Below are 25,685 nucleotides of genomic sequence, written 5' to 3'. Positions count from 1 at the left end.
TTTCTTTCTTTGCTCTTTAAGGGTAAAAGAGTAGAGGCACAGTGTGGAAAGCCCTCGTTATTTTTTTTGCAAACCCTTGGTAATTTTGGACTGTGTCTCAGAACAGATAGGATCAATGATCTTCCAGTCACTTGACTCATAAACATCTCTCTTCCTTCTCATTGATCAATCTCTTGCTTTGGTAAACTGGACAGCAGTGCAAGCCCTATTTAAAATGGGCAACTAAGAGTAAACCCCAGACATTAATTGCCACATGGAAATGTGAGCCCAGTGCGGCCAGACTTTTTAATTTTTCAGACAATGCCAGAAATCCAGGTTTGTATTTGAAATCTTTCTATTTTTAAAGGTTGACCAATAATTTGAATGCTTTTTAGGACACCAGCCAGGCCAAAGACAGCAATTCAATAGAATGGATCTGGTCCATAGACTGTCAGCTTGTGACCCCTGAAAATAATCCCTTATGTCCCTTCTTGCTTGAACATTCTATGGTTTAGATCATGTAGGGCTGATGTCTGCATGCTGTTAAAATACACCATCCTTCACACTTGTGATTTGTTTCATGTTCCCTACATGGTCAAAAATTCAACTACTTTGCCAGGGGTTGGAGGTAGGAGTAGGAACTGACTACAAAGGAGCAGCACAAGGGAATTCTGAAAGTTTAGGGAACTGTTCTATATCTTGAATGTGGCAATTATATGACGACATGCATTTGTCAAAACTCATTGAACTGTACAGCATAAGGAATAAATTTTAATGTGTGTAAATTATACCTCAATAAAAAATTCAATAACTAACCAAAATATTGTTCCAAAGAGAAAACAAGGTCTGCTTCACGATGAATACAAAGACGCAAGAGAGAGCTGGAATGAAGTTTAGTGGTTTGGTTTACAACAAAGTAGCTTGATGCAAAATTGAGAGAAGTGGGAAATGTGTGTTTTGGAAATATTTTAGCACTTCCAGACAACCATTTTCACTAACAGAATAAGGAAAATAGAACCATTAGTGCTATATAAGAATATAAATACTGTGTTAGATTTCAGTATTTCTCACCATGTTTACAAAGCACTTTCAGTACATCCTCTCATGTGATCCCCATTATAAACCTCTAAAATGTGAAAATTAGAGAATTATTGGACAAAGAGGTTCAACACTTTGACCAAAGTTGCAAAACTAATAAATAATTGTGTAGGACATCAGGAACTTTTCTTGGAAAGTCTATCAAGCATTCTAGATTTTGCAATTCACATGAGCTTTGCATTATGTAGAACTATACTTGATTAGAATTATCTGTTTGCAGGTCTATGAGTCTTTCAAAGGAAATAATATGCCCTATTTATTTTCATATTCAGTATACAGCATAATAGTTGCTACTAAATCTTTATGGAACATCATCAATTATTTCACGCCAGGAAATTATTTTTTAGAAGCGAGTTTTCATTGCTGGCTGATAGAACTAAGTTGATAGCAAAAGAGTAACGGTACATTTAGGATATGGGACCATAGCCCTGGATTCAGTTCTGCCAGAAGGAATGGGAATACTCCAGACCATATGGCATTTCAGGGTCACTATAATCCCTCAGATTTCATAAGTAGTTGGAGAAAGAGCAGAAAGATACAGGGGGAAAAAACTCTAAAATCAGGAACTTATAAGCAACCAAAATCTGTAACAAAGAGACTGCTACACATTGGTGGTTTTCATGTCTACAAATCACTTAGCTATATTAAAAATTCCTTAGTAAGACTTAATTATTTCATTCTGTCAAATGAAACTATTTGTCAAGGTTGGGAAACAACCAAATTATTTAGCTTCCCTCTCCCTTTGAACTGCCTGGAATCAACATCAGTCAAACTACTCACATGGTTTAATTCCCCAGACATTTTGCTTTCCCCTATTTTCTTACCTCATAGTCATGTCCAACTATTGTTTTTCTCATTCAGTAAAAGCGTCTCTGACTAGATTAACAGTGCAGAGTGAAAAGGAAAGGTCGAGGGCCTTCCCTTGGTCTTCAAGTTATGAAAGCAGCACTGGGAACGTTTATGAATGTTACACATTAATCCACTGAAATGGTCATTTAGTTTCTTTTCCAAACACAGGATTTCATCACATCTAATAAGAAAGCAACAAGCCATTTTCTGTATATTATAAACCATCAACTTGTAATTATATAGTGAAATGTTTCTATATGAATTCTCTGTGGTGATATAAGCCGGTATTGCAGCGTAAGTGGTTTTTGAAGCCCAATACATACCTACACGGATCTATTTACATTGGGCTAATCATGTCAAAATAGCATCTATTTAAGGGTAAAGTCAAAGTTTCTTTTATAAACCTCTATAGATAGATAAATAATCTAGGAGGCTTTTTACTGTTAGAAAATTAAGTCTGCCTTTCAATGCTTGCTAAAGTTTTTGGACATACTATCCATCTAATGGGCAAAATGTAATCCTAAATTGGTGATTAAAGACTCTGCATGGAAACAGGCTGTCAAATGGATAGAGAGAAATTAAACCTGACAATGGTAATGCCTACTTTCCTAAATGAAAGCCCAGTTCAAGTTTCTACTCATCCATTTTTCAAAACTTAAAACAAGGCATTTTCCAACCACCCATAGATGAGATGCCAGCATTTGCATTTCAGTTGAACTTGATGAAGTCAGTAGACTTTCAGCTTCAGGCTTGCTCAGAACTCCTGAGAGAAAATGTTTGCCCAACCTAAAAAATATGGCAATGTGACAACATGTGAGAAAGGAACAAAAACGCGGCCTGGCTGTAGCTGGCTCTGTACTGCATTCACACCGCACTGTTGGAAAGCTTATAGTCCAACAGGATACCTGAATATCCCACAATCAGGTCCATGTGAAAAAGACTTCCAGGTGAATAAATGGATGGAGGGCAATGCGTGGAAAGTTGGGAAGAAGGGTCAGGAAAGTGGATTTCTTCATCTTAGCAAATCTAAACCAATACCAAAAATAAATAAGATGACTCTCATTTTTTCTTTGTTTGCTTTGTTTTTAGTTGAAAGTTTTCTATTTTTTGGCAAAAATAAAACTAGGAAAATCTTGTCTGTTGATTCGTGATAACAACAACACTGAAGTCATAAGCACAACTTTAAGTTAAGGACAGGCTTTTGTGTCATACAACCTATTTTGGAATTCCAGCTCTGTCAACTGCTAGCCCTGTCACCTTAGTCAACTTACTTAAGCCCTTTAACATTAACTTTCTTGATTTTTAAGAAAAGTGAGTTGTTAAGTTTGAAGAGACAATATACATAAGAATGCTAGGTTAGCAAGGTGTCACAGCTCACAGTAGATCCTACATATAAAAGGGAGCTGGTATTATTTAAATGATCCTATCCCTAAGGTATCTATGGAGAAGGTGCTGGAAAGATGCACAGTGCATAAAAGAAGGGGAGGGAAAGATACACTAGGAGAAAGAGGTGCAGCAAAAAAGCAGAGATTAGTATATGGTCCTCATCTAATTATACTTAAAATTTTAATCTTCCCACAAGTAAGCCATGGATAGAATTATCTTTATTAAAATAAATTTAATATGAAATGTTTACTTGTTTGATAATATGAAGTGTGACTTAGAAAATATAAACTTTTTGGAATGCACATGTCTATATAGTTGTTGTTCTTCAAGTTCATCTCCTTGAGAAAATATACACTTTGCTCAATAGTAAACAAATAGTTCTATTTTAGAACTGCCTTCATGGATACTTTATATGGACAAAAAGAACACACACACACATATGCATGCTATGTTTGTATGTGACCACAGGCATGAAAGAGTATACTCCCCTGGGTTGCTGTGGATGGATGATCAGCGACAAGGAGTGGGTATGAATCATGAGGGGCTATGGGGAATATGTAACATTTATGTTAGAAAATAAAGTCAAGAAAAGGAATACAACAGATACCACTGAAACAAAGGGTCAAATTCTCTTCCAAAAACTAATGAAAGCTCCCCATTTGCTCTGCTCCAGCATTTGAGCATAATTATATTCATGCCTTGCTTGTCAGACATAATATCTACCTGTTTTAATAAGGGCAAGACAGGACATCTGCTTGACCTCCCTTTTACTGGTCTTGTCTTAGATATATTTTTATTATGATAAAATAGCACTCATGTCAAAATGCCTAAGTATCATAGTAATAAATATATAATAAATACTTATATCTAGAGTGAACCTTGACATATATAAGATATCATCTCATGATTTACGTGGGGTTTTTTTTAAAGTGTTGGCTGATATCCAGTCATAGGAATGCATAAGATATTTATCACAGAGCATATTAGAAAGAAAGAAAAATAGCAAGAAAGGTAAATAGACACAAAAGAAAAAATGTAAAAAGGACAAGATAACCCAGAGAGGTAATGAAACAAGTCTTAAGTCTTATTTACTCAAAGAAAATTCCTTCCCCATGTCCCCTAACCTAATACTTAATACATCGTACTATTGTTTACTTGAGTATTTCACTCTCTAGCTCCCCACACTGTAAGCTCCATGCAGACACTGAATGTTCTTTTCTTAGTGCCTAAAATAGTGTCTGGCACAAAGTAAGAATTCAATATGATTTGCTAAATGGATACATGCATAGTAGTATTTCATTCAAATAAATACTGAATGAAGAAAGAAGTTTCTTAAAATTTCTGCTCATATGGATTTGATAGAATGAATATGAAAAACATAGGTGTTAGAAAAGGTATTAAAATTCTGGTTAAAATAGAAAATATTAGGCATGAATTAATACTATTCTATTAATGCTCTAACAAAGAAATAATCCAAAGAATAAGGTTGTCATTGGGTGGGGGGCAGAGATCTATGTCAAATTATCTTACAACAAAAATGCTGAAGATACTTGGGAAAATTTCTATATCCCATTCAGATAGTGATGTCACTAGAGATTTACCCTTTTACTAATTAGGCAGTGGTCAGAATACTCCTTCAAAATAATAAAAATGTCCAAGTAACTGCCTTGTGTTTTGTTTTCATCAAAGTATTATTTTATCAGAAAATCTGTGGCAATATTTAAAACGGAAATAGGCTCAGAAGAAAATTACCAATACTTTGTTGTTTTTTGGTTTGCTCTCTTGTATTTACAGGGAAAATTTTATCTTAGAAACCATTTTTTTCTTCCAGTAAAAAAACAAAGATGGGACCAGCCTGGTGGTGCAGTGATTAACTTCGTACACTCTGTTTCAGTGGCCCAGGGTTCACCGGTTTGGATCCCGGGTGCAGACCTATGCACTGCTTATCAAGCTATGCTATGGCAGGTGTCCCACGTATAAAGTAGAGGAGCATGGGCATGGATGTTAGCTCAGGGCCAATCTTCCTCAGCAAAAAGAGGAGGATTTGTGGTGGATGTTAGCTCAGGGCTAATCTTCCTCAAAACAAAAACAAAAACAAAGATACTGGCAAAAGTAACAGTCCTCTTTTGATGCTACTTTATACTATCATGTACTAGTTTAAAACCAACCATATACTTGGTTTTCTGAAAAGGCTCACAAGTCATCATCATATGAATGTACCATATATTAGTAATATAAATTCTTTAATGCATTTCTGAATTTTTTAAGTGTCTCAAAAAACCAAAAGAACAAATATTGTAAGCCATCATTTTCTTATGGTTAAGCTTCTCAAAACAGTTTCAGCAAAAATAGAATATTCAAACTGATGAGCAGAGATAAATCATTCTGACAGGCTTTCCAGTCATCTTTCTAGCTTGCCCATTATTTACTGGTAGATATAACAATATAAATACTATATAAATCCATGCCAGGGATATTTATGCTAAGCTACTGAGCACTTGCACCATAATCAAATGAGGCTTAAAATAACTCTCACAACACACCAATTTCCCATGTAAATGTTATTAAAATATCAGGCAACAGGTAGGTAAATTATTTAGCATGATTAATAGCATTTACATTGCATAGTTATAACAAGCATGAATGCTTTCATAAATGCATTCAAATAATAGTAAGATATGAGAAAATCTTTAAAATTTAATTAGTCAATCGTATAAACTATGCTCTGAAAAGTATAGGTTTCCTTCTAATTCTTCTAAGGATTATTAGCAATTCAAATATATCATTAAAAATTTCATACCAGGAAGGCCAATCATATTTAATACGATGTAAGTTTAGAAATAAACCTACTTATTTTTTCTTTGCTCTCACTCCAATTTTTGCTTCCCTAAATTCCTCAAAGAAGAACTATTAAGGAATAAAAGGAAAAGATGTTTTTAAATATGTCCATTTGCACACCTCTGTCTTCATGTGTGCCTATACTTTCTGCTAAAGTAAGTATCCAGAGTAGGGGCCATGTTTTTATGATGCCAACTATTTGACTCCAGTTTGAATGGATTCAGTAATGGTTCATCCATGATAAAAGGAAAAAAGTGACACAAGTTAAAGTTTCTGTGGTTATTTCTCATCAGTGGGTACTCCAAATAGTTACAGTACCCATAAATATATTATTATCCAGAAACTTATCTTTTGAAATCTAATTTATGGCCCTCATTTAATATGAAATAAATCTTTTCATTACTTCCTGGGGAAGGGTGAAGAGTAGCAATCATTTCTTGATGGTTCTATTGTGAATACTTTAGAATATTTAGAGATTCAGTATTTTGTTTAATAAGATTCTTCTTTGTTCACTTAGACAATTGAGGGCAGGTGAAATATTTTCAAAATCTGGAGAATACCCAATGTGCATATGCCATCTTGATTGAACATATGGAATACATACTTGGAAAAAAGCCAACTGGAGACCTGCTTGAGTAATCTAAACACCCAAGCTGAGAGGGGTTAATATAGAAAGATCAGCTTTGAACTTTGAAGTTTTCTGGGCTTCATTCTGCCTAATTAAGACAAGATTTAATAATCAAACCACTGTACAAACATGTACCTAAAAGTAAACGTTTGTTTCTAATTTTGAGACGAATTCTTAACAGATTCCAAGGAATCAGCTCCACATGGGAGAAGGTCTCTGATAAGATTTGCTTCTCTCATTGCTAAAATGCAAATACCTGCTTTTCATCTTAGTTTCTTCCATGTGACTGAGTTTAGCATCTGCCTGTCAAAATCTCGAGTGTGATACCAAAATATAAATCCCGATATTAGCATACCATCTGAGCTTGAAGCAGTGGCAAATCTAGGTCATAAAAAATGTATTCTAACATATTCTTAAAGGTATTCATAGGAATCACTTGTAGACGATGATTTCAAAGGGATCAATTTACCCAATTTACGTATAATAGAAAATACATATGCACTAATAACTAGGAAATAGAACTTAGTAGCAGAAGGAATATCTATAATCCAATACTAATTTTATAAACAAACCTAATTCCAGACCAAAATATTAGGAGGCAAAAAGTAGGATTCTCAGTCTTTCCCTCCACATAAATTTTTTCCCTGGACACTAGACAATTTTTCAATACCCAGTAGTTTTCAGTAGTGCTGAGAGGCCACAAAACAAACCAACCAACCTAACTCTACCAAAATACAGCAAACATATGCAGAGGCACAGTTAAGGCACACGTACAAGATAGAAGCTGCTTCTTCCCTGACGAGACTCATTTTATACAAAATTTGATAAATTTGCATAAATGCTGTAGCAATAAAACAGGCATTAATCTGATGATATAAAAAGAGTCTGTAATATAGTGAAATATAGTCTGCAGTATAGTGAAAGATGGCACAAGAGGCAATTGCTACTGCCAGCCATCCGCACCCACCACCCTCCCAATCCCACTCACATACACATCATCTTTGAAAGCTGAAGAATTTCTGTTCAATAGTGTGGTCTTCAGCCTATGCTCCCTTCTTGGCTCTGCCTTATGAAGATGGAGGCCAAAGAGAAGAGAAAAATTCTAGCCCCATCTGCAAGAGGTTAGCACATGATAAAGGCCCTCTTCTCCTATTGCTATCAGAAAGATGATTAGACCTTGGCCCATGAGGTTTTGTTTTGTTTATATCAAAATACAATAAAGTATTTAAATACTAAGCCAATTTCTAGCTATCCATTTATCAGTAAATAGGACATCATTTCTCAATATAATGCCTCTTTACGATATTTACAGGTGATAAAGTAATAAAGGACAGTGGATAGAATCTTGATACTCAGGACCTTAACATTTTCTAGGAGTGAGAGGACTCTGCTTAGTAAGCCTACCATAGCAGAGAGTAGTGGCAATACTGTACAGACCAATTTTGCTTACAAATTCATTGAAAATGCTTTACTGGCCTGTTTGATATCATTATATTATAATCACTGTTTCTTTGTGGTTGCCTCAGCAGGAGAGCTCCAAAGGATGTGGTATGATAGAGGCATGCGCTGTCCATTTCAGCCAGAATAGGACTGCCAGAAAGAAACTACCACAAGTTTCTGAGAAACTGCTTCAAACGCCGTTTGGAACAAAACGAGGCATGCTAAAAAATAAGTATAACATGGATACACACAAGTTGCCAACCTTATTGGCTCTAATCTTGTGATTCAACTCTACCTCAAGCCTTTACTGCAATACCAAAAAGTGGGGCTTTGCACACTTGTGCCTGTGTGTGCTTATGTATTAAAATAGGTACTCAATGATAAAGATCTTGTTGATCTATAATCCCAATTTTGCTACAAACATCTAGAGCATATAATGATGGTGAAAACACTGATTTTGTGATGGTGTCCTTGAGCCCTGAAAGCAGGGCTAGGATGACAATCTCTTTTTTTTTTTTAAGGAATATTAACTCTGAGCTAACATCCACTGCCAATCCTCTTTTTGCTGAGGAAGATTGGCCATGAGCTAACATCTCTGCCCATCTTCCTCTACTTTTTGTATGTGGGATGCCTGCTACAGCATGGCTTGATAAGTGGTGCTAGGTCTTTGCACAGGATCCGAACTGGTGAACCCTGGGCCGCTGAAGCAGAGCGCACGAATTTAACCAGTACACCACCGGGCTGGACATGACAATCTCCTTTTGACTGAAGGATACCAACATTCTCCTCTGGTATGCCCACAACAGTGAAGAGAACCCCAATTTCTACACCAGTGGTTATGACAGTTTGACTTTGCTTGGCAGCTTACTTTGTTCATGTGGATCTGCTGCTGGTATTGCTTCTGCTTCTCCAAGAACTGCTGGTGTTGCTGCTGAATGACCAGCTGAGCCAAAGTGCTCTGAGGCAAAGGTGCAGACTGGGTTCGATTCAGGGGTCTGTGACGGGGTAATTTGTGGGTACCTCTAATGCCAGGTGAAATTCTCTCTTTTGTTGCCAAGGGAGACTGAGGATGCAAAGGAACTCCACCTAAAAAAAAGAAAAAAAACCCATATATAATGTATACGCACACACAATTTCGCTTAAGAAAAGATAAGAAGCTACAGAAAATATGGGATAAATTTTATTAAAAGTAGTGATGCTACTGGGCAAAGATCAGGAGAAGGCTAGGTTGGGTGGGGTGAAGGCAGAAGTGCCAAAACATTGGACGGGTATGAGTCTGACCCATGACTCACCAGTAGTCCACTCTGGTAATGTATGAAGGCTAATGAGGTGAGGTTTTTTTCATGTATCTAGAGGAATAAATAAGGATAAGAGCCTTTCCCACAGTACCTGGTCTCAGGAAGGCCTTTATATTATCACTAAATCTTTACCAAGGTCTTGAGTTAAAGAGACATTACAATGGATCGCTGATAAAATAAAAGCCCTAAAATGACCTGCAAATGGCGCCATTATTAATTACCAGCCACAAGAAGCTTTTGCTGTCGCATTTGTTCTTTCAATAATAAATGCTGCAGGAGAGCTTGGTGGCTGCTGTTGGGCTTTCCCTCCAAAGTGACATGGGGATGGCTTGAAGATGCCTGGATGCTGCCCCCATACTGCCCAGGCAGAGGAACGCCTTGCCTGAGTGTCTGGGTCTCACACTTCTGTTTTTCTTTGAGTGAATTTGAAGCCTGTGTCAAGAAATAATAAAGATGTTAATCTTCTTTCATCCATGTGGGTCATTAGGTCTGTACATCATTAGATTAGATTTTTATTCCATAATCCCCCCCCCCACACACACACATACACACAAAAACCATCTTACCCAATGGCTGAGTAGGGAAAATGGATAAAAGCCTGTCTTTTGAACTAAGTGAATTAACAAAGGAGAAATAAAAATAGAGTTGAAGCACTGGAGACAATTTAGTATTGGGTATCATTGCACTGAACTTCATGAGTTTTTTTAACATTAAAATGATGCTAATTTCAGGCTTAATAACTGGGAAGTTTATTTCTAAAATGCTTTAATACACTGCATAAGTAAAAGGTATATTGAAAAAGTAAAATTTATTCAAATTGCTAAACTAATGACTATATCATAGGGATTTAAGAAGCTGGAGATAAAATAGTCTGTAATTTTGGACTTTCAAGCAGAAGGAACAATTTACTCTTTCTCTACATGTCCACTAACCTGAGCTGTTCACAGGGCTGTAGGTTTCCAATATTTAATTTTTAAAATAAAATTCTGCAGATAACTCAGTGAAAGGTTGTATAAAATACGCAGGAATTTGATTTAAGAATGTATTTTATATTAATTCATAACAGATCCCCAAATCTCTAAATATTGAAAATGACACTCCAGATACTTTTGTTTAATAAAATAAACTACAAGTGAAATTAGATATCAAATAAAAATGCTATTAAGAGCTGAAATGTATGATAATATAGTAATGAGGCAATAATAATTATATCATCAATAGTAATAATGAATTATCCTATTCAAAGAGTTTAATGAATGGTGGTCATTTTGTATTACAAAAGCAGAAGTCTAATACCTCAAAATTATGTGGCATGTTTCTTTTCAAAACTCATGTTTCATCTTTCAAAATTGCTGTGCACCAGGGAAGCAAAGCAATTTTCAGTGATGGAGAAATGGAAGGACAAAGAGGCAAATGGTTTGTCTTAGTCACACAGCAAGTCAATGCAATGTTTAATCTAGAAGTGATTCCTTCTCTTGGCCTCTTTTCCTTAAAATTTCCCACTACTCAGTGGGGAAATAGAATATTAGAGATCCCTTTGCCAAAGCAATGCTAAGCTTGAAAGATTAATTGTGATGGCCTCATCCACACCAAAATGGAAGCAAAGAAAAATGAAACTTCAATCCAAACCACATTGGTTTATTCATCCACTGGTACCAAATTGTATTACCATTGAAACTTTAAATGGTCTGGCATTAGTACTTGGTCCTTTGGGAAAAAATTCTCCCCAACCACATTAAAAGTGGTGTATGTTTGTGCTAGCTGGTAGGAGTGACTTAAGAACATGCACAAAAGAGTGGAAATAAAATTCCTATTCGTGTGTCATAAGAAGTTTTTGTGTTAGTATTGGCTTAATCATCAGAAGAGATAAGAAAAATAGGAATAGAAGAAAAATAATTTTTAATAAGTGAAGATCTGAAAATGCCATCCATGAATATTTGTTAGTTTCATTCCTAATTCCTTTTTTCTTTTCACTAGAACCAGTTGGTTACAAATGTTTCAGGTGAAATTTCAAGGGCATAGCTGAATTTGGTATTTTTAAGGTTTTCTTCAGTCCCCGGATATAAAACAACATCGCAATTTTGCTTTCTCTTCACTGGTACAAGATTACCGTATAACATACGATCAGATCCCACCCTAGGAAAAATACCAAATATAATAAGATACCTCTTAGGTTGATTTTATAATATGTATTAAACACAATCATAAAATTTATCATTTAAAAATTTCACTATAGGTGTACTTGTGCATAAATCAGCATACCATATACACGTCTAATATTCTGAAAATAAATTAGTCTCCAAATGATCAACTCTTTATAATTTTCTGATGTGGGCATAGTGTAAAAGATGTCAGTTTGACAAACTAGACTCAGTGGGAGACCTGCTGCTAAAGATGGGGAAAATTGGTGCCAAGGATTAGAACAAAGTTCTCTTTAAACCTAATGTATCACATGATCTGTGCACAAGTACTCAATCTACTAACCTTTCACAGATGAATTATTCTAGGCAAAGCTCACAAACCTTTCACAATGACTAAAAGGAACATGTATAAAATAATTATTGCTATCTTCTGCTAGTAGGACAGTTACTTCCAAAAGATCCTATTTCAGGTGTCAGGACTTTTAAAGTAATTGATTCACTTTGAATCTCCTAGGAAGAGTTTAATTTTGTTCTTAGAGATGTTTTCCAGATAGGTATTCTTCAGCACCACAAAGTCAGTAACTTCCCCATAAAGTCATTCACGAAGTCAATTCTGTAAACGTAGGCTGCTGTGTTTTATGAGCTACACCTCTCAGTACTGGCCTGAGTTGAGTTCCACGTCTGCCACCTACTGCCTCTGTGATCTTGGGCTTTTAAACATTCCAAGTCTCAGCTTCCTCTTCTGCAAAAACGTGGCCTCTAATCTCTGTTCTGTGGGATTGCTGTGTGGAGTGACTAAAATAATATATCTGGAGAGTGCTTTCTTTTTTAAAAGCTATGAAGTATTATACAAATGTTAGCTATTACTTTTATATATTATTATATGAACCTGTATAGTTCTTTAATTTGAAATTAAACTGAACATCTTTGAACAACTCAGCAAATGGTGAAGGAGAAGCAGAGTCTACCAAGTTTCCCTGAAGTCTAAATATACAAGAAATGACAGAGAGATGCCCTGTGAAAATGTCACTCTGGCTGGTTTATGCTGTTGCTGTGTAATGACTCACATTGAGCTGGGTTGGCACTGCTGGAAGTCCCAAGGTAATGTTGGGCAAAGAGGGAGAGGTATAAAGACTTAGCAGGTTCATGGAATCTTCGTGAATTAGAATGCGTTGCTGTGAAACCATTTTCTGAAAAAAAAAAAAAAGTGGAGTTTCAAAATATTACAACATCACAAATTTTACTGTAAATGTTCACATTTCAGAATAGGTTTTATATTATCATAATTAGTCAAAATACTTAAGTATTTATTTTATGATTTCTGTATCCAAAGGTTATATGTAAAAATTAAATTAAAACTTTCTTCATCAGACATAATTATAAAATCTGAAGAAAAGGCTTCTATGTTCATTTTGCAAAACTGATTTTTAAAATTCTATCCTTATGGAATATAATCAATGTGTTTGTCATCAACTGGTAAAGTACAACGATTAAATTGAATAATTCTTATAAGAGTATATGTGCTTTTTTGTATTACTGAGTGATGACTATCTATATAATGCTACTCTAATGACTATCTTCATATGGGTTAAACATCATTCTACTGATGGGAAAACTCACACAAGAAAATCTTAGATTAAATATCTCCATATAGGACTTCTATAATAATTAATCGTATCTTTTTTTAATATAAAATTTATGAATAGATAACTCTGTGTGGTGTTTTATAGATTGTTCATATTCAGAAACTAAAGTAAATGTTAAAATATTATGAGTTCCCTGTACCACAATAGCCTTCATTTACATTGAAATACCTTGAACGTGTTGGCATCATAGTCCTTTTTACAACAAATACCTTTTTTTAATCCAATACTAAGAGTCATGTTTTCTCACATGTGGCCTAATATGGTTGCTTGAATTACATTTTCTGTTTAACTCTTGCTTCCCTCCCAGAACTCTTATACAATAAGAGTTACAAAGGTCTTATTAGACTAAGGAACTCTGGCCTGATATGGTCCCCAAGGGAACAACATCCCTGAAAAAGAATACTCCATGTAACAGTATGACACAGTGACTGCTTTCTTCCCAAACAAAAAGCATATGGGACTCCAATAATAGACCACCTCCAAGAGGGATATTGCACACACGGGCTTTGACTAAAGTAAATATAATAACTTGTCAAGCATGTTTGGGGGAGCCGTAGATTTTCCCCTGGACAAACCTGGGATATCAATTAACTGGGGAAAATATCATGTGCTAATACAATGCAACCTCAGAATGTCACTGAAGAGTGATGCGCCACCAAAACACAGGATGTTATTCCAAAACATCACCTCAATCATACGTTTGTTTGGAGATGAGTCATAGCCTTAACATAGTAAGAGCAGAAGGTTAAATGTGCATTTTTCTCATTGCAACTTGGAATTCCAAACTAACTCAGATTTTGTTTTTTCTCAAAAGAACAAAAATATTTGTGCATGAAAATCAAGAGGTATACTGAAACTTTTAACCTTAAATGGACTTTTACAAAATTAAAATTTAGGTTGAAAGTATATTCGTGTAAGCAAAATACTAGCTTGTCTTTTTAGTTTGACCAAATATGCAGCTGTCGCTGATCGCTCCTAAAATAAAACTGCAATCTCACACATTGTAATGATAAACTCTTTTCCAACAATCTTCAGGCTAGAGTGTTTTAGACAACTTTAAGTATACATATATACCTGAACAAGAGCAAAAAGAATGTATGAGGAAGTAAAAATATTTTAACTAGCTTATTGGCAGCAAGTAGTAATTAATAAAAGGATATTTCATTCACTCATTCATAGATGAGAAATAAACGTGGAAAAATATGTGCTTTAAATCATGTATAATGTTCATTCAAGGTTGTATCTGCTTCTCACAGCACTGAGACTTGGCATGCACTGTGGGAATGACACCAACAGATACCACAGACCTCACCAAGGAGGTTACCTTTGTTTCCCAGACAGAACTTCTACAATATCCTCCTATCTCATCACAGGAAGCAAATCTACACTAGCAAGAGAAAAAGGTTTCTTCTCAGATATAATCACAACAGCAGCACACTGGCTGCTCACATGGGCTTTGACTAAAGTGAAGAACTTGGGGAATATTCTTGCTATGGGATTTCAGATCCCTGTAGTTTCATATCAAAATTGACTGGCTCCATTTCCTACGACAGTGTGTTGATTTTCAGCACCTACCAGATGCCAAGCCCAGTCCCAGGGATGTTTTGGACATTAACCTGTTCTTCCTATGCACTCTCCAGCTAAGATTATGCTTGTTATGGATGAAGAAGCTGAGTGATTTCTCCAAGTCTGGTTCCCAGTGGGATCAGCAATAAAACTTTTAAACTGATCAATGCTATATGATTTGTTATCAGGTACTGTTGCAGAAGCTACACACCACTCTGCAGCCATGACTGAAGGATAAGGAAACCATGAAAAAGTATGAAGAAGGGGGAAGCTTTAGAGATGAAGAGCAAGCAAAATCAGGCCCTGAGGCTTACAGAAAGAATAAAAGTGTGCAGCTGGGAGACAGCTGACCTGGGCATGAGAAGAAAGTGAAAGCCCTGGTGATTTTATAGATGTGAGGATCTTCTCATCATGCAGACGATTCCTGAAGAAGCAAGGAAAGTGTGAAGTGCCCTAAGCCCACTAAATACAGTTGGTTCTTCCCACAGAGACTAACTGGTATAGTATCATATCGTATCGTAGAACTTCAGGGATTGGGACGTTACTTAGTTTATTTCCTTCAATTACTGATAGGGAAACAGGCACAGCATTTATGCATACTTCTAATGGCTAGAATTGCAAATGATTTAACAGACCTGAAAAAATCTTTTCCTCAAATTATCATCCTTAAACATAACTTTTTTCACTTTGGCTTTTTGATAGAAGCACTCTATCTGTTCCAAGTTAATGTTTCTTAAGAAGAACCTGGAGCTGTAGTCTACAGGGCTAACAGAGTACAGATACACTTGAAAGCCAGGCGAACAGGTGGTATGAGGTACCATTTCACAGAGACAATGAAGGATCCTGACCAGCATTGTTGCAAGGCTAGAAGGTTACCCCACCTTAACATTGTGGTGAGCTCACAAGTATTTTCAGCCAAAGCCAGGATTTTTCCAGGAAGCAGTTTTGAAACTGATCCAGCACTGAAATCAGTGCTGTGCTAAGATGCCAACATTTCACATCTTAGAACATAGGGAAGATGGTTTTAATCTAAAAGATTTTCAGAAGCAGAAACTATTGCTATAGTTAGAGAAAATGGAAATATTAAATGTATAAATGGGCATCACTTAACATTCACAGGATAATTAATGAATAACAATTAAGTTAGATTAGCAGTGTGATACTGGGTGGTAGGCGTATAGAGATGTCCTATACCACACAAGTTCACATGCTAATCAGGTACACAGAAAAGTAGAGAACTAACCCTAACGACCTGTAATAATTACTAAAATTAGAGCAGGGGTGAAACAATGGCACAGAGCAAAGTGTCAATTTTAAACCAGGCTTGAATGGGTCACTAGCATTTTACCAGAAAGAGTATAATATTGGGAAGAGGGATATGATTAAGCTAGGTGTTGGGGCAGGAGAGGCCTACTCACATTTTAATAATGACCTTCAAAATTTAATTACTTTTCTTACCATGAGGCCAGTTGGAAGCCTATCTTACAGATAATATTTGCAATTCAGATGAATAAAATACACATAAACTGAAAATTATGTGTCTCAAAAGAGCTATTTAGCCATTGGAATCAAGAAGCTCCAAGTTCCAAACAGAAGATTCAAAATCTCTTACAAAATGGACAGTGGCAAAAATTAGAAAAATGGACAATGTCAAATGTTACAGGGATTTAGAAAGGTAAAAACCATCACACATTCTGGTGGGACTGTAGACTGGTACAGCGATTCTGCCGAACAATTCAACACTATAAACCAGATAATTACATTACACATTACGACTCAGCAATTCTTCTGCTAGGAATTATATCTTCAAGAAATTCTCTCATTAAGCTGTAGGGTGACGTCATGGGTATATACTGAAGCATTTTTTGCTGGTGGGAGACAACTGGAGGCCACTCGGGTATCCAACTGAAGAACCCATGCAAACAAAAATACAGGAGAGAAAGAGTGCCTATGGGGGGCAAGGAAAACGGAAGCAGGGGTAGGAGATACAGAGGCAGGAAGGAAGAAAGAAAGGAAACCTTTCTCACTCTTAAGAAGACAAAGAAGTCAACAGATGACCATTGACAGAATACTAGTTGTATAAATAATCACCTACTTCTTAAGAAGCTCATAAAGTGGATGTAGAATTTTCAATTTACTAAATGTTCAAAATTACCTACAATATGCATGAGCAAAAGAAAAAGAATATAAGTATCTACAGAGTTTTGGTGAGAAGCAGTCTGGACTGGTGAAAAGAAGTATGGCGTAGCTCCTTACACGTGAGGACTGCCTCTCACTGGCTTAAGAGTCTGGGCAGCTGCTTACCTTCTCTGGACTCCAGGCCCCTCAGCCTAAGACTGAAGCACCTCTGACTAGCTCTATCAGGTAACATCTGTGTCTACTAAAATGTCCTCCAGGAAGATATGCATGTAAACCTCAATCTGCTTTGGCTTTAAAAGGTCCCACATCCCCAAATCTAGACTATCTAAAAAAAAGAGAGCCATATAAAAAACAAAACAAACAAAAAACTCTTAATCATTTAATGTTTGCCTGTGGCGTTCATAGTATTTTTCAAGATAGTACTTCTACTCTTTTTTCAGACAGTTAATAGAAAATTAAAGTCTCCACATAATGAAGAAAATTTTTTAGATAGTAAAAATCTCTAAGTTTTCATTTTTACTAGACATCAAAGAATGTATTACTATAAAATGGTTGGGAGACAGAAAAAAAATCATTTGACAGGGCTTCCTTTGCATTTAAAAGGCACTGATGTTTTGTTAAAGGTCTTGCTTTACAATATTGACTAATGCTATTCCTAGTAAAAGATCCTTTTGTCATAGCAACCTCCTTTCCCTGAGGGAGGGAAAGCGTTTCATTTGCTGCCATCTAAAACCATAGCTCTACGCCCACTTGGATGGGAGCATAACATTTACAGCAAATGTCACAACAACTATTATGAAACAATAGGCAGATGAGTCATGTGAGATTGGGGCAAAACAAGCGACATTTGGAGTACTTAACCTTATTATTAGAATCCTTTTTTAAAATCATTTGTATCTGCTGGAAAAAATTATTTAAAAAGTAGCGCTGCAGAGCCAGCCACTAATGTTCAACTAGAAATAAACCAGCTGCTTGGCTACTGCTAAAACAGCTATCAAATAAATCTACCAAATCTAAAATAATGGGGTTGATATCCATGGAAACATATTTGAACCCACAGGCCCACAGTATTAACAACAAAGTAACTAGATAGGTAGAGACATCTCCGACTGGAGTTGGAAATAGAAACTCCTGAGGTTTCAGCTCCCCAACCAAGTTTACAAATGAGTAAAGCAAGTAGCTCCAAGAATCCGAGTTCGGTACTGAGCATATGTAAGAAATGGAAGAAATGGAACAGAAGTGGTCAGAGCAGATGGCGACTCACTCTCATGAGAGCTGCTGGCATGAAGACAAACATGCTAATGAGTTTTCCCTACTAGGAGTCAGTATAGATAACAACAACAAATGAACTTGTTTCACACTTCACAATTTACTACCCACCTTCCAAACACTGATTCCTCACAACACAGCTGCTGGGGTAGGTATTACTACCCTTCACTAGATGAGGAATATGAAGTTCAGGGCAAGTTTAGCAACTTAACCAATGAGGAGGAAGCAGCTGGTTTTGGAGCTGGGTTCCTGCAGAGCCTTTCTGATTGAAGACCTGCCTGAACATGCTGTGCTGTTTCTTGAGACTGGACTTATGAGTAAATTCTCCTCCTACTTCTGACTTAACCTTTATCTAAATTATGCAGACATGAGAATTACAAGATAGAAAATTTTCTTTTCCTCTAAGCCTCAGGATCTTTAGATACAGCCTTACTTTCCTATTTCCTAAGCAGCAAAAGGGAGTAGAATGCCATTTATTTCCATGGGCTCTAAACTAGGTGACATGTTTTTCCACTTGCAGGTCATAGAATAAAGAGTTCATTCAAAGGGACACTGTTATACTATTTTTAAATGAAAACTCACCTGTCCTGCTTAAGCAAAGATGGTAGAATAAGCTGTTTTGTAAATGGTGAAGTATGAAACTAACTTTGTTTTTTAAAGTGTAGTTAATGATGTAAATTTTTTATACCCCAAAAATACTTCTGTTGACACAAAATTAAATGATATTATTAACCTTAGAAGACATCTGTAAAAATCATACCATATTCTAAATAATTGTTAATCAAGAATTGCCTGAAAACATTTTCTCTTTTCTCTAGTTTAGGTGGAGGCATTTAGTGTCACAAAGCTAGGATATTAATTTGCTGACAGTTCCAGTCTGGATTCTGCCGTCTCCTCTCTTCTCCAGTATGAATTATGCTACAGACCTCTGTGAACGCAATGCAGCAGAAAACCACATGTTAGCCATCAGGGTTGCATTTTTTGTTCTGGGCCACAGAGAGGCTACCCATCAGTGCATAAAGGTCTGCCCACCTGGCCTTTTGGATCATAGTTCACGCACACAATTAATTCATTATGAGGTAAGTCACTGCTTGCTTTTGAACTAGTCTTTCCAGCTTTGGAGGTGAATGTCCTGTCACTGACCTGGAGAAATACTTCTACTCTTTCAAACTCCATTAAATCACATTTCCTTCTGTTTTCTTTTTCTTTTTTTTTCTTCTTTAAATCGTGAGGGTGGAAGGAAAGTTTTGTCATGACAGAATATGTTCAACAATTAACTGAAAAGCCAGGGCATCTAAACAGATACTTATGACAATAAAGGTTCCAGAGATATAAAACAGATTCAAACAATATAAGCAAATTCCTTTCATTTACATTCACCACTGTATATATTTTGAAATCTAAAGTTAGGGTCACACAATCTGCGATATTCATTTTAAATTAACAGGTCATAAAAGGCTTGAAATAAAGAGAAAAATCTCACCTTTTCCATTCATTTCCAATCTCATGAATATATATTTCTTGATTGTTCCTTTACATTGTACTAAGTATTGTATGCATATATACGTATTTATAATGAAGGAGTATATGTATCTTCCTCGTTAGTAACAAACCATGTCCTCCTCCATTCCTGAGAGGTAACCATCATGGTAAATTTTGTGTTCATCACTCCTTTGCCTTTTAAAAATATACTTTTACTACATATGTTTTCCCAATCAAAATATTATACTGCTGTTTCTGAACCTAATAAAATACCATCATGTTGTAAGTGGTCTTTTGCACCATTTTGCACTAACAATGCATTCCTAAGAAGCATATCTGCTGTTAAGCGTAGTTCAGAGTGTCATTTTCATTTTCCAAGGGTAGCAAATTCATCCAGAGCCTATTTAGAAACCAGATCCTTTAGTGTTTCTGCTATTAGTGTAATGTGATTACTGAGAATCACATTCTTCAAACTGAGAGGAAATGGAAATCTAAAGTCTTTTAGAAATATTTGTGACCAAGTTGTTCTTTTCCTGGAAATTGATTAAAAGGTTGCAGAAAATTGACCACTACTGAGATATAACTGCACTAACAGAAATACAATACCTATAACCAATGGTCCAAGAATCCCACTTACATCCATGGCCACAAATATATGTGAAGTATTTATTCCATCTCATATCATGTTTTTGAAAGGATAATGAAAAAGAGAAAGAGGGGCAATAGGATGGTAAGAAACTAGAAATAGATGAAGGACCTGGAGATAATGTAGAGTCCTGAACTGTTATTCTTCAAATAGCTGAAAGACAATCATAAGCAAGAGGGCATCCATCTATTCTGCTCATTTTCGTTTGAAAAATTGGGGGAAATTTTTGAAATCTAGAATGAAGGTGTATTCCTCTAGAGAGGATTTATATTTGCTTTTTCCAACACCTAGGAGCACTACAAATCTAGGGCACTTTAAACCAAAGGTTTATGAGGTTGTGTAAATTTGGGCTGCAACTCCATGTAAGGACAACTTCTCAGGGAGAGATCTGCCCCTGCTCTGGTCTGCGTGCAGACACCTCTGGAGGTGGGCGTGAGGGGCTCACCAATGTAGCGTAGATCCCATAGGCCAATGTAGATCTTTGGGATCACAGCTTAGCTTTTGGAGGGTCTCCTATTAGATTCTCAGGTCATTGGATAAAATCTGCCTTGCTAGGCTGTTCTTCTGAGAGGTTTGTATGAAGTTGTTTTTATGTACTGATGGGTCTACTCCCATCAGAATAACCAAGAACCAAGCAGAAGGACTACTGACTTGCATGACTGCTAGGCAATGCATACTCAGCATCACTAAGAGTGACTTTTTTTTTGAGGATTACATTTCAATATTTTCAACTGTGATTGTCATACAGACTTTGTAAATAAGATCAAGTTTACTCAATCCCACACATTATACCTCTAAGAAAACTAACTGAGAACTGGTGGCTTTAAAATTCAATTCAGAAATATCACTTTGTTTTAGGGGGCCAATCAGGAATCTACTTTTTAAAAGAACCAAAATAATAGAGTCTTACCTCAGCATGAGGAGTAGGCGGCAAAACCGAAGTCTCATTTTCAGTAACATTTCCAGTTGGCCCATTATTTGGTGAACTAGGACCAGAACCTGGAGAACTGCTACTAACTGAGGATTCTGAAAAACATTGTGAAGTACAAATATATTCGTGGGAAACGTACAAAGATGAACTTCAGTTATACTCTAAGTAATACATAGCAATGAACATTGTTTTTTTCCCCTACGTGAATAACAAGCACCATTTCACTAAACAAAAAGAACTGTGAAAACTTCTGGAACATTCCTGAATTTTCATACCACTTTTCTCCCTTTGTTTTCACTGTGAAATATATAACACAGTAGTCAATAGCTTCTAGAGAAGTAAAGACATCCAGTTAGAATTATAGACACTTATGATGAGGAAAAAAATAAAGAAGGTAATCTTCTCTTACTTGCTTTTGTGCTACTTAAAATAACAGTAACAGAGGGCTTGGCCCTGTGGCCGAGTGGTTAAAGTTCCATGAGCTTCAATTTGGCAGCCTGGGTTTGCGGGTTCGGATCCTGGGCACAGACCTACTCCACTTATCAGGCCGTGCTGGGGAGCATCCCACATATAAAACGGAGGAAGACTGGCACAGACATTAGCTCAGGGCTAATCTTCCTCAAGCAAAATAAGAGGAAGATTGGCAATGGATGCTAGCTCAGGGCAAATCTTCCTCATCAAAACAAAACAGCAATAGAGATGATGGACTTGCACAGTTCAGAAAAACATGCCATCAGTATGTGAGGCCTGGGGCCATTCCTGTTTATGTGGAAAAATTGCTAATATGCTGTGTTATAAACAGCTCTTAATTTACAAAGGCTATATGCCCTTTTATAGCACAATTAGTCAAAGTTGTATGAAGAAAATACAAGAGAATGTAAAATCTCAACATTACATTGATGGCCTTGTACAACATCATCTAACCTTAACTCTACTCAATTTATTCTCCAGAAGATGAGAAATTGCCTAAATTTAATATGTTAAATTTCAAACACCAATATAACAAGAAGCTCATTTTAGCAAAAGTTAGATAACAACAATATAGATTATTTATTTAACCCATCTCTTTCATCTTCAGATATTAAATCACACACATTTCAACTTGTGAAGGAATTATTGCACTTATTAAAATATCTAATTGACAGAAATATAAACTTCCAATTCCTAGAAAAATAACTAAGAGAGGTCACCTTCTCAAGCCTTGGCAAATGATTTATTGAGCTCTAAACAATTTTATATCACCTTCTACAGTCCATTCATTTCAAGATTTCACTAGATGGCTCATCCCTATATCTTTCCTCATACTTCTCAGAGACTGACGACTTTCAATATGATTTCCACCAGTGATTTTTCTTTCTGCCTCATGGTTTTCTTATCCATACTCTCCTTTCCCATTTCAAAGGTAAAGCATTTCTCTTCCGCGCCCCTCTCCAATGTTAGCACATTCACTCTTATTCATGATCCCATCCCCCTTTTAGGATTTTACTCCATCAATTAATTTGAATCTTCAGGGCTTCTGTTTCCACTGGAATTGTCCCTCTAGTCTGAAAGCATGCTAATAATTTGTGAGAAGTACTCATTCCTCCAAGACCTGACAATCTGGCTAACTCACTATCAACTGCAAATGTTCTCTGCAACACCCCCAAATTTGAAGGCTTTTCACAAAACAATCCTCCTCCTCCCTTTTACAGTAACATTCTCCACCTCCATGTTTGTCTTTCTCTCTCTCTGATGTTTTCCCTTTTGACCAATTCCTGAATGTAGACATTCACCTAAGTTTGTGGCCTTATCTCTTTTCTCTTTCCCTTGTCAAAATCTGTCTATATTGTGGTATCAACTATCATTTTTAGGCAGAATAATCCCATGAAAGTTATATTTCTTGCTTTTACCTCTCATAGATTCCAGCTTGAGTCCAGTGGAATGCTGGACATTTTTAATCTCCCTTTCCATGTGTATCAAATTCACTGTATTTCAAGATTCAGTGTGCACTCCTTATCTGTTTATCACCGCCCTTGGTGTCATTCTCATTCCCTTCCTTACCCCAAATCTAATCAATTACTGGGTCATTTCATTTTGTTCTTTACATCATCTCTCATCTACTTCTGACTAACATCATTTCAGTTTTGGCCCTCAGACCTCATTATTCTCTCATGGAGTATAGCAAAATTCTCCTAATATTTCTGAACTGCTACAGTAGTCTCTTAGAACTTCCCTCTCAATAGTTGCCAGGTGGATCACAGAGAGCCAACTGTCACCATGCTCCTCTGCTCCAAAATGGAGCCTAACATTATTTCCGACTGTTGCCCTTTCTGTATTCTGCACTCAGCTAAATTTAAGTCACCTACTCTCCGTAAGCGCTACTTTCCCATTTGATACTTTCTATCTTCCTTTTCCTCCACCTACCTCACTGCAGGTCCAATCTGACCTCTAAGCTCAAAGCCTGGCTCAGGTACCATCTGTCCCCTAGTGAACGGGAACTCCCAATTTGCAGGCAATATCTGCTTGCACTCCCTTGCAACACCTACAACTTTCAACCTTCTGTTATAAATATTTCTCTACTCAGAACTGCAGGGCCAACAGAAAGAAAGTGAGGTTGGTGACAGAATTTTGATCCCGACACCTACTTAATGTGATCAAGTCAGTGATATCATAAAATTCTTAAACACATCTTGCTCACTGCCTTTCTGTCTATATATCTTGCTTATATTTTGATTAATCAGCTGTATATCTTTGCCTCTTTCTTGTGTACTTTCCTTTTAATGAAGAGAATAACATGGCTTTGGTGGGGAGAGATGCAGAAAACTCTTGAATTTGAAAAAGAGGAAGATGGCAAGTGGTTCCGTATCAACTACTGGGAGGAGAGAGGTGGCATGGGTTTGAGAAAAGCATATACTTGACCTATGAATTGGGGATGAGAGATATAGAGGTGCGAGAAGAACAGTAATAGTAATTTAACTGCTACTGATGCTATGATGGTCTCTGACTAGATAGCAAAAATAATTAGTATTAAGATCCAAACAGAGCTCATCCAAATTACATGAAAGCTGGCAGAGAAAGAGCAAGGAGTACAGGTGAAGAAGCTGTGTGTCGGGTAGTTTAGATCCTCCAAAGACATTTATAATAAGTGCAACATACCAGTTAAAAATATCTACCAAAACATCCACAAGTCCCAGCTCACTGACTAGAAATGTGTCTCTAATTAATGCACAAGTCTCTCTTTGAATATATTTCCTCAGATGAAAAGGGGAGTCATTATCTCACAAAATTAGGAAGAGAAAAATATAGTTCAAAAGTAAAGAAATGAGTAAAACTCTAGCAAATCATAACCCTTATAAATGAGAATTAATCGTTACTTAGATAGGTATTGAGATAAATTCCACTGTAATTTGGTAAGAAAAAATTCCTATTAATAGGAAAATAGAAAAGAACATTGGGATAAATATGACCTTAGATTATAAGATTCTAAAGTAAAACAAACAAACAAAAGCAATGTATTGGTTTTCTATTTTCTTCAAATTTTTCTGTTATGAGGGAGCCTACTCTCTCCAATTAGAAAAATCACCTATATCTATTTGCATTACACAATTGATATGTTCATTATTCTCTACATTCATTAGAACAGATCCACTTCCCAAATCCCCATCTCTACCAAGAACCACTATTATGAAAACTTAATTAAAATTTTTACTTACTTAAATACAAATATGTTTTTTGAAAAAAAGTCTGTACTCTGAATTTAGAACTCAATTGGTGTACGTATTTGATATTGGAAAATAAATATAAACTCTAATGAAATAATTTTAATTAATTTAATATTTCTTATTCCGCAAGGCAAAATGGTTGCAGATTACCACTTCTTTATTGATGCAACCAAAGGAAATGACCAGATACAATGCACAGCTCTAAGTAGGTACTCAATAAACAGTAGTCAGTATTATTATTTTTTGCTAGCCTTTTTGCTTCTTGTATCCCTAGGTCTTCTCTAATTTCAGACCAGGTACAACTGGGACTAAGGAGCTTTGTAAGACATCAGGTTGAATTTCCTAACCTGTTCACCCCACCACTAACCACGCAGCTAAAAAAATAAGAAGTCTTCCATTTGAGACTAGTGAAAATGACAGTCTCTTTCCCTTCATAAAAGGCAATATATCCCCCTCCTGCCATAAGTCCCAGTTCACTAGTAAACACATAAAGTCATTTATGAGTTCTGTAAATTTGTTGAAAAGTCAAGATTTTGCTGTTCCACATAGTTTAATTTTCCCAGATGAATTTTCTACATTCATGTCTGAGTATGGGGGAAGTGTTCTTCTTGGACCTCCCTCTGCTCATTTCTGATCAAATTTCATTAA

The 25,685-nt window shown here is 36.2% G+C and overlaps 1 protein-coding gene across 1 annotated transcript in view; it reads right to left on the bottom strand.

Moving 5' to 3' along the window:
- Positions 1-25,685, bottom strand: part of HDAC9 (histone deacetylase 9) — a 676,098-nt gene that overhangs the window by 327,373 nt on the left and 323,040 nt on the right. The window contains 4 exon segments of the mRNA XM_070615860.1: positions 9,087-9,304; positions 9,738-9,948; positions 12,725-12,847; positions 21,316-21,431. Of these exon segments, the coding sequence (XP_070471961.1) occupies positions 9,087-9,304; positions 9,738-9,948; positions 12,725-12,847; positions 21,316-21,431 (668 nt within the window).

Source organism: Equus przewalskii, chromosome 4 (assembly GCF_037783145.1).
Source record: "Equus przewalskii isolate Varuska chromosome 4, EquPr2, whole genome shotgun sequence".
Taxonomy (NCBI): Eukaryota; Metazoa; Chordata; class Mammalia; order Perissodactyla; family Equidae; genus Equus; species Equus przewalskii.
This window is presented reverse-complemented; position numbering and strand designations above follow the sequence as displayed.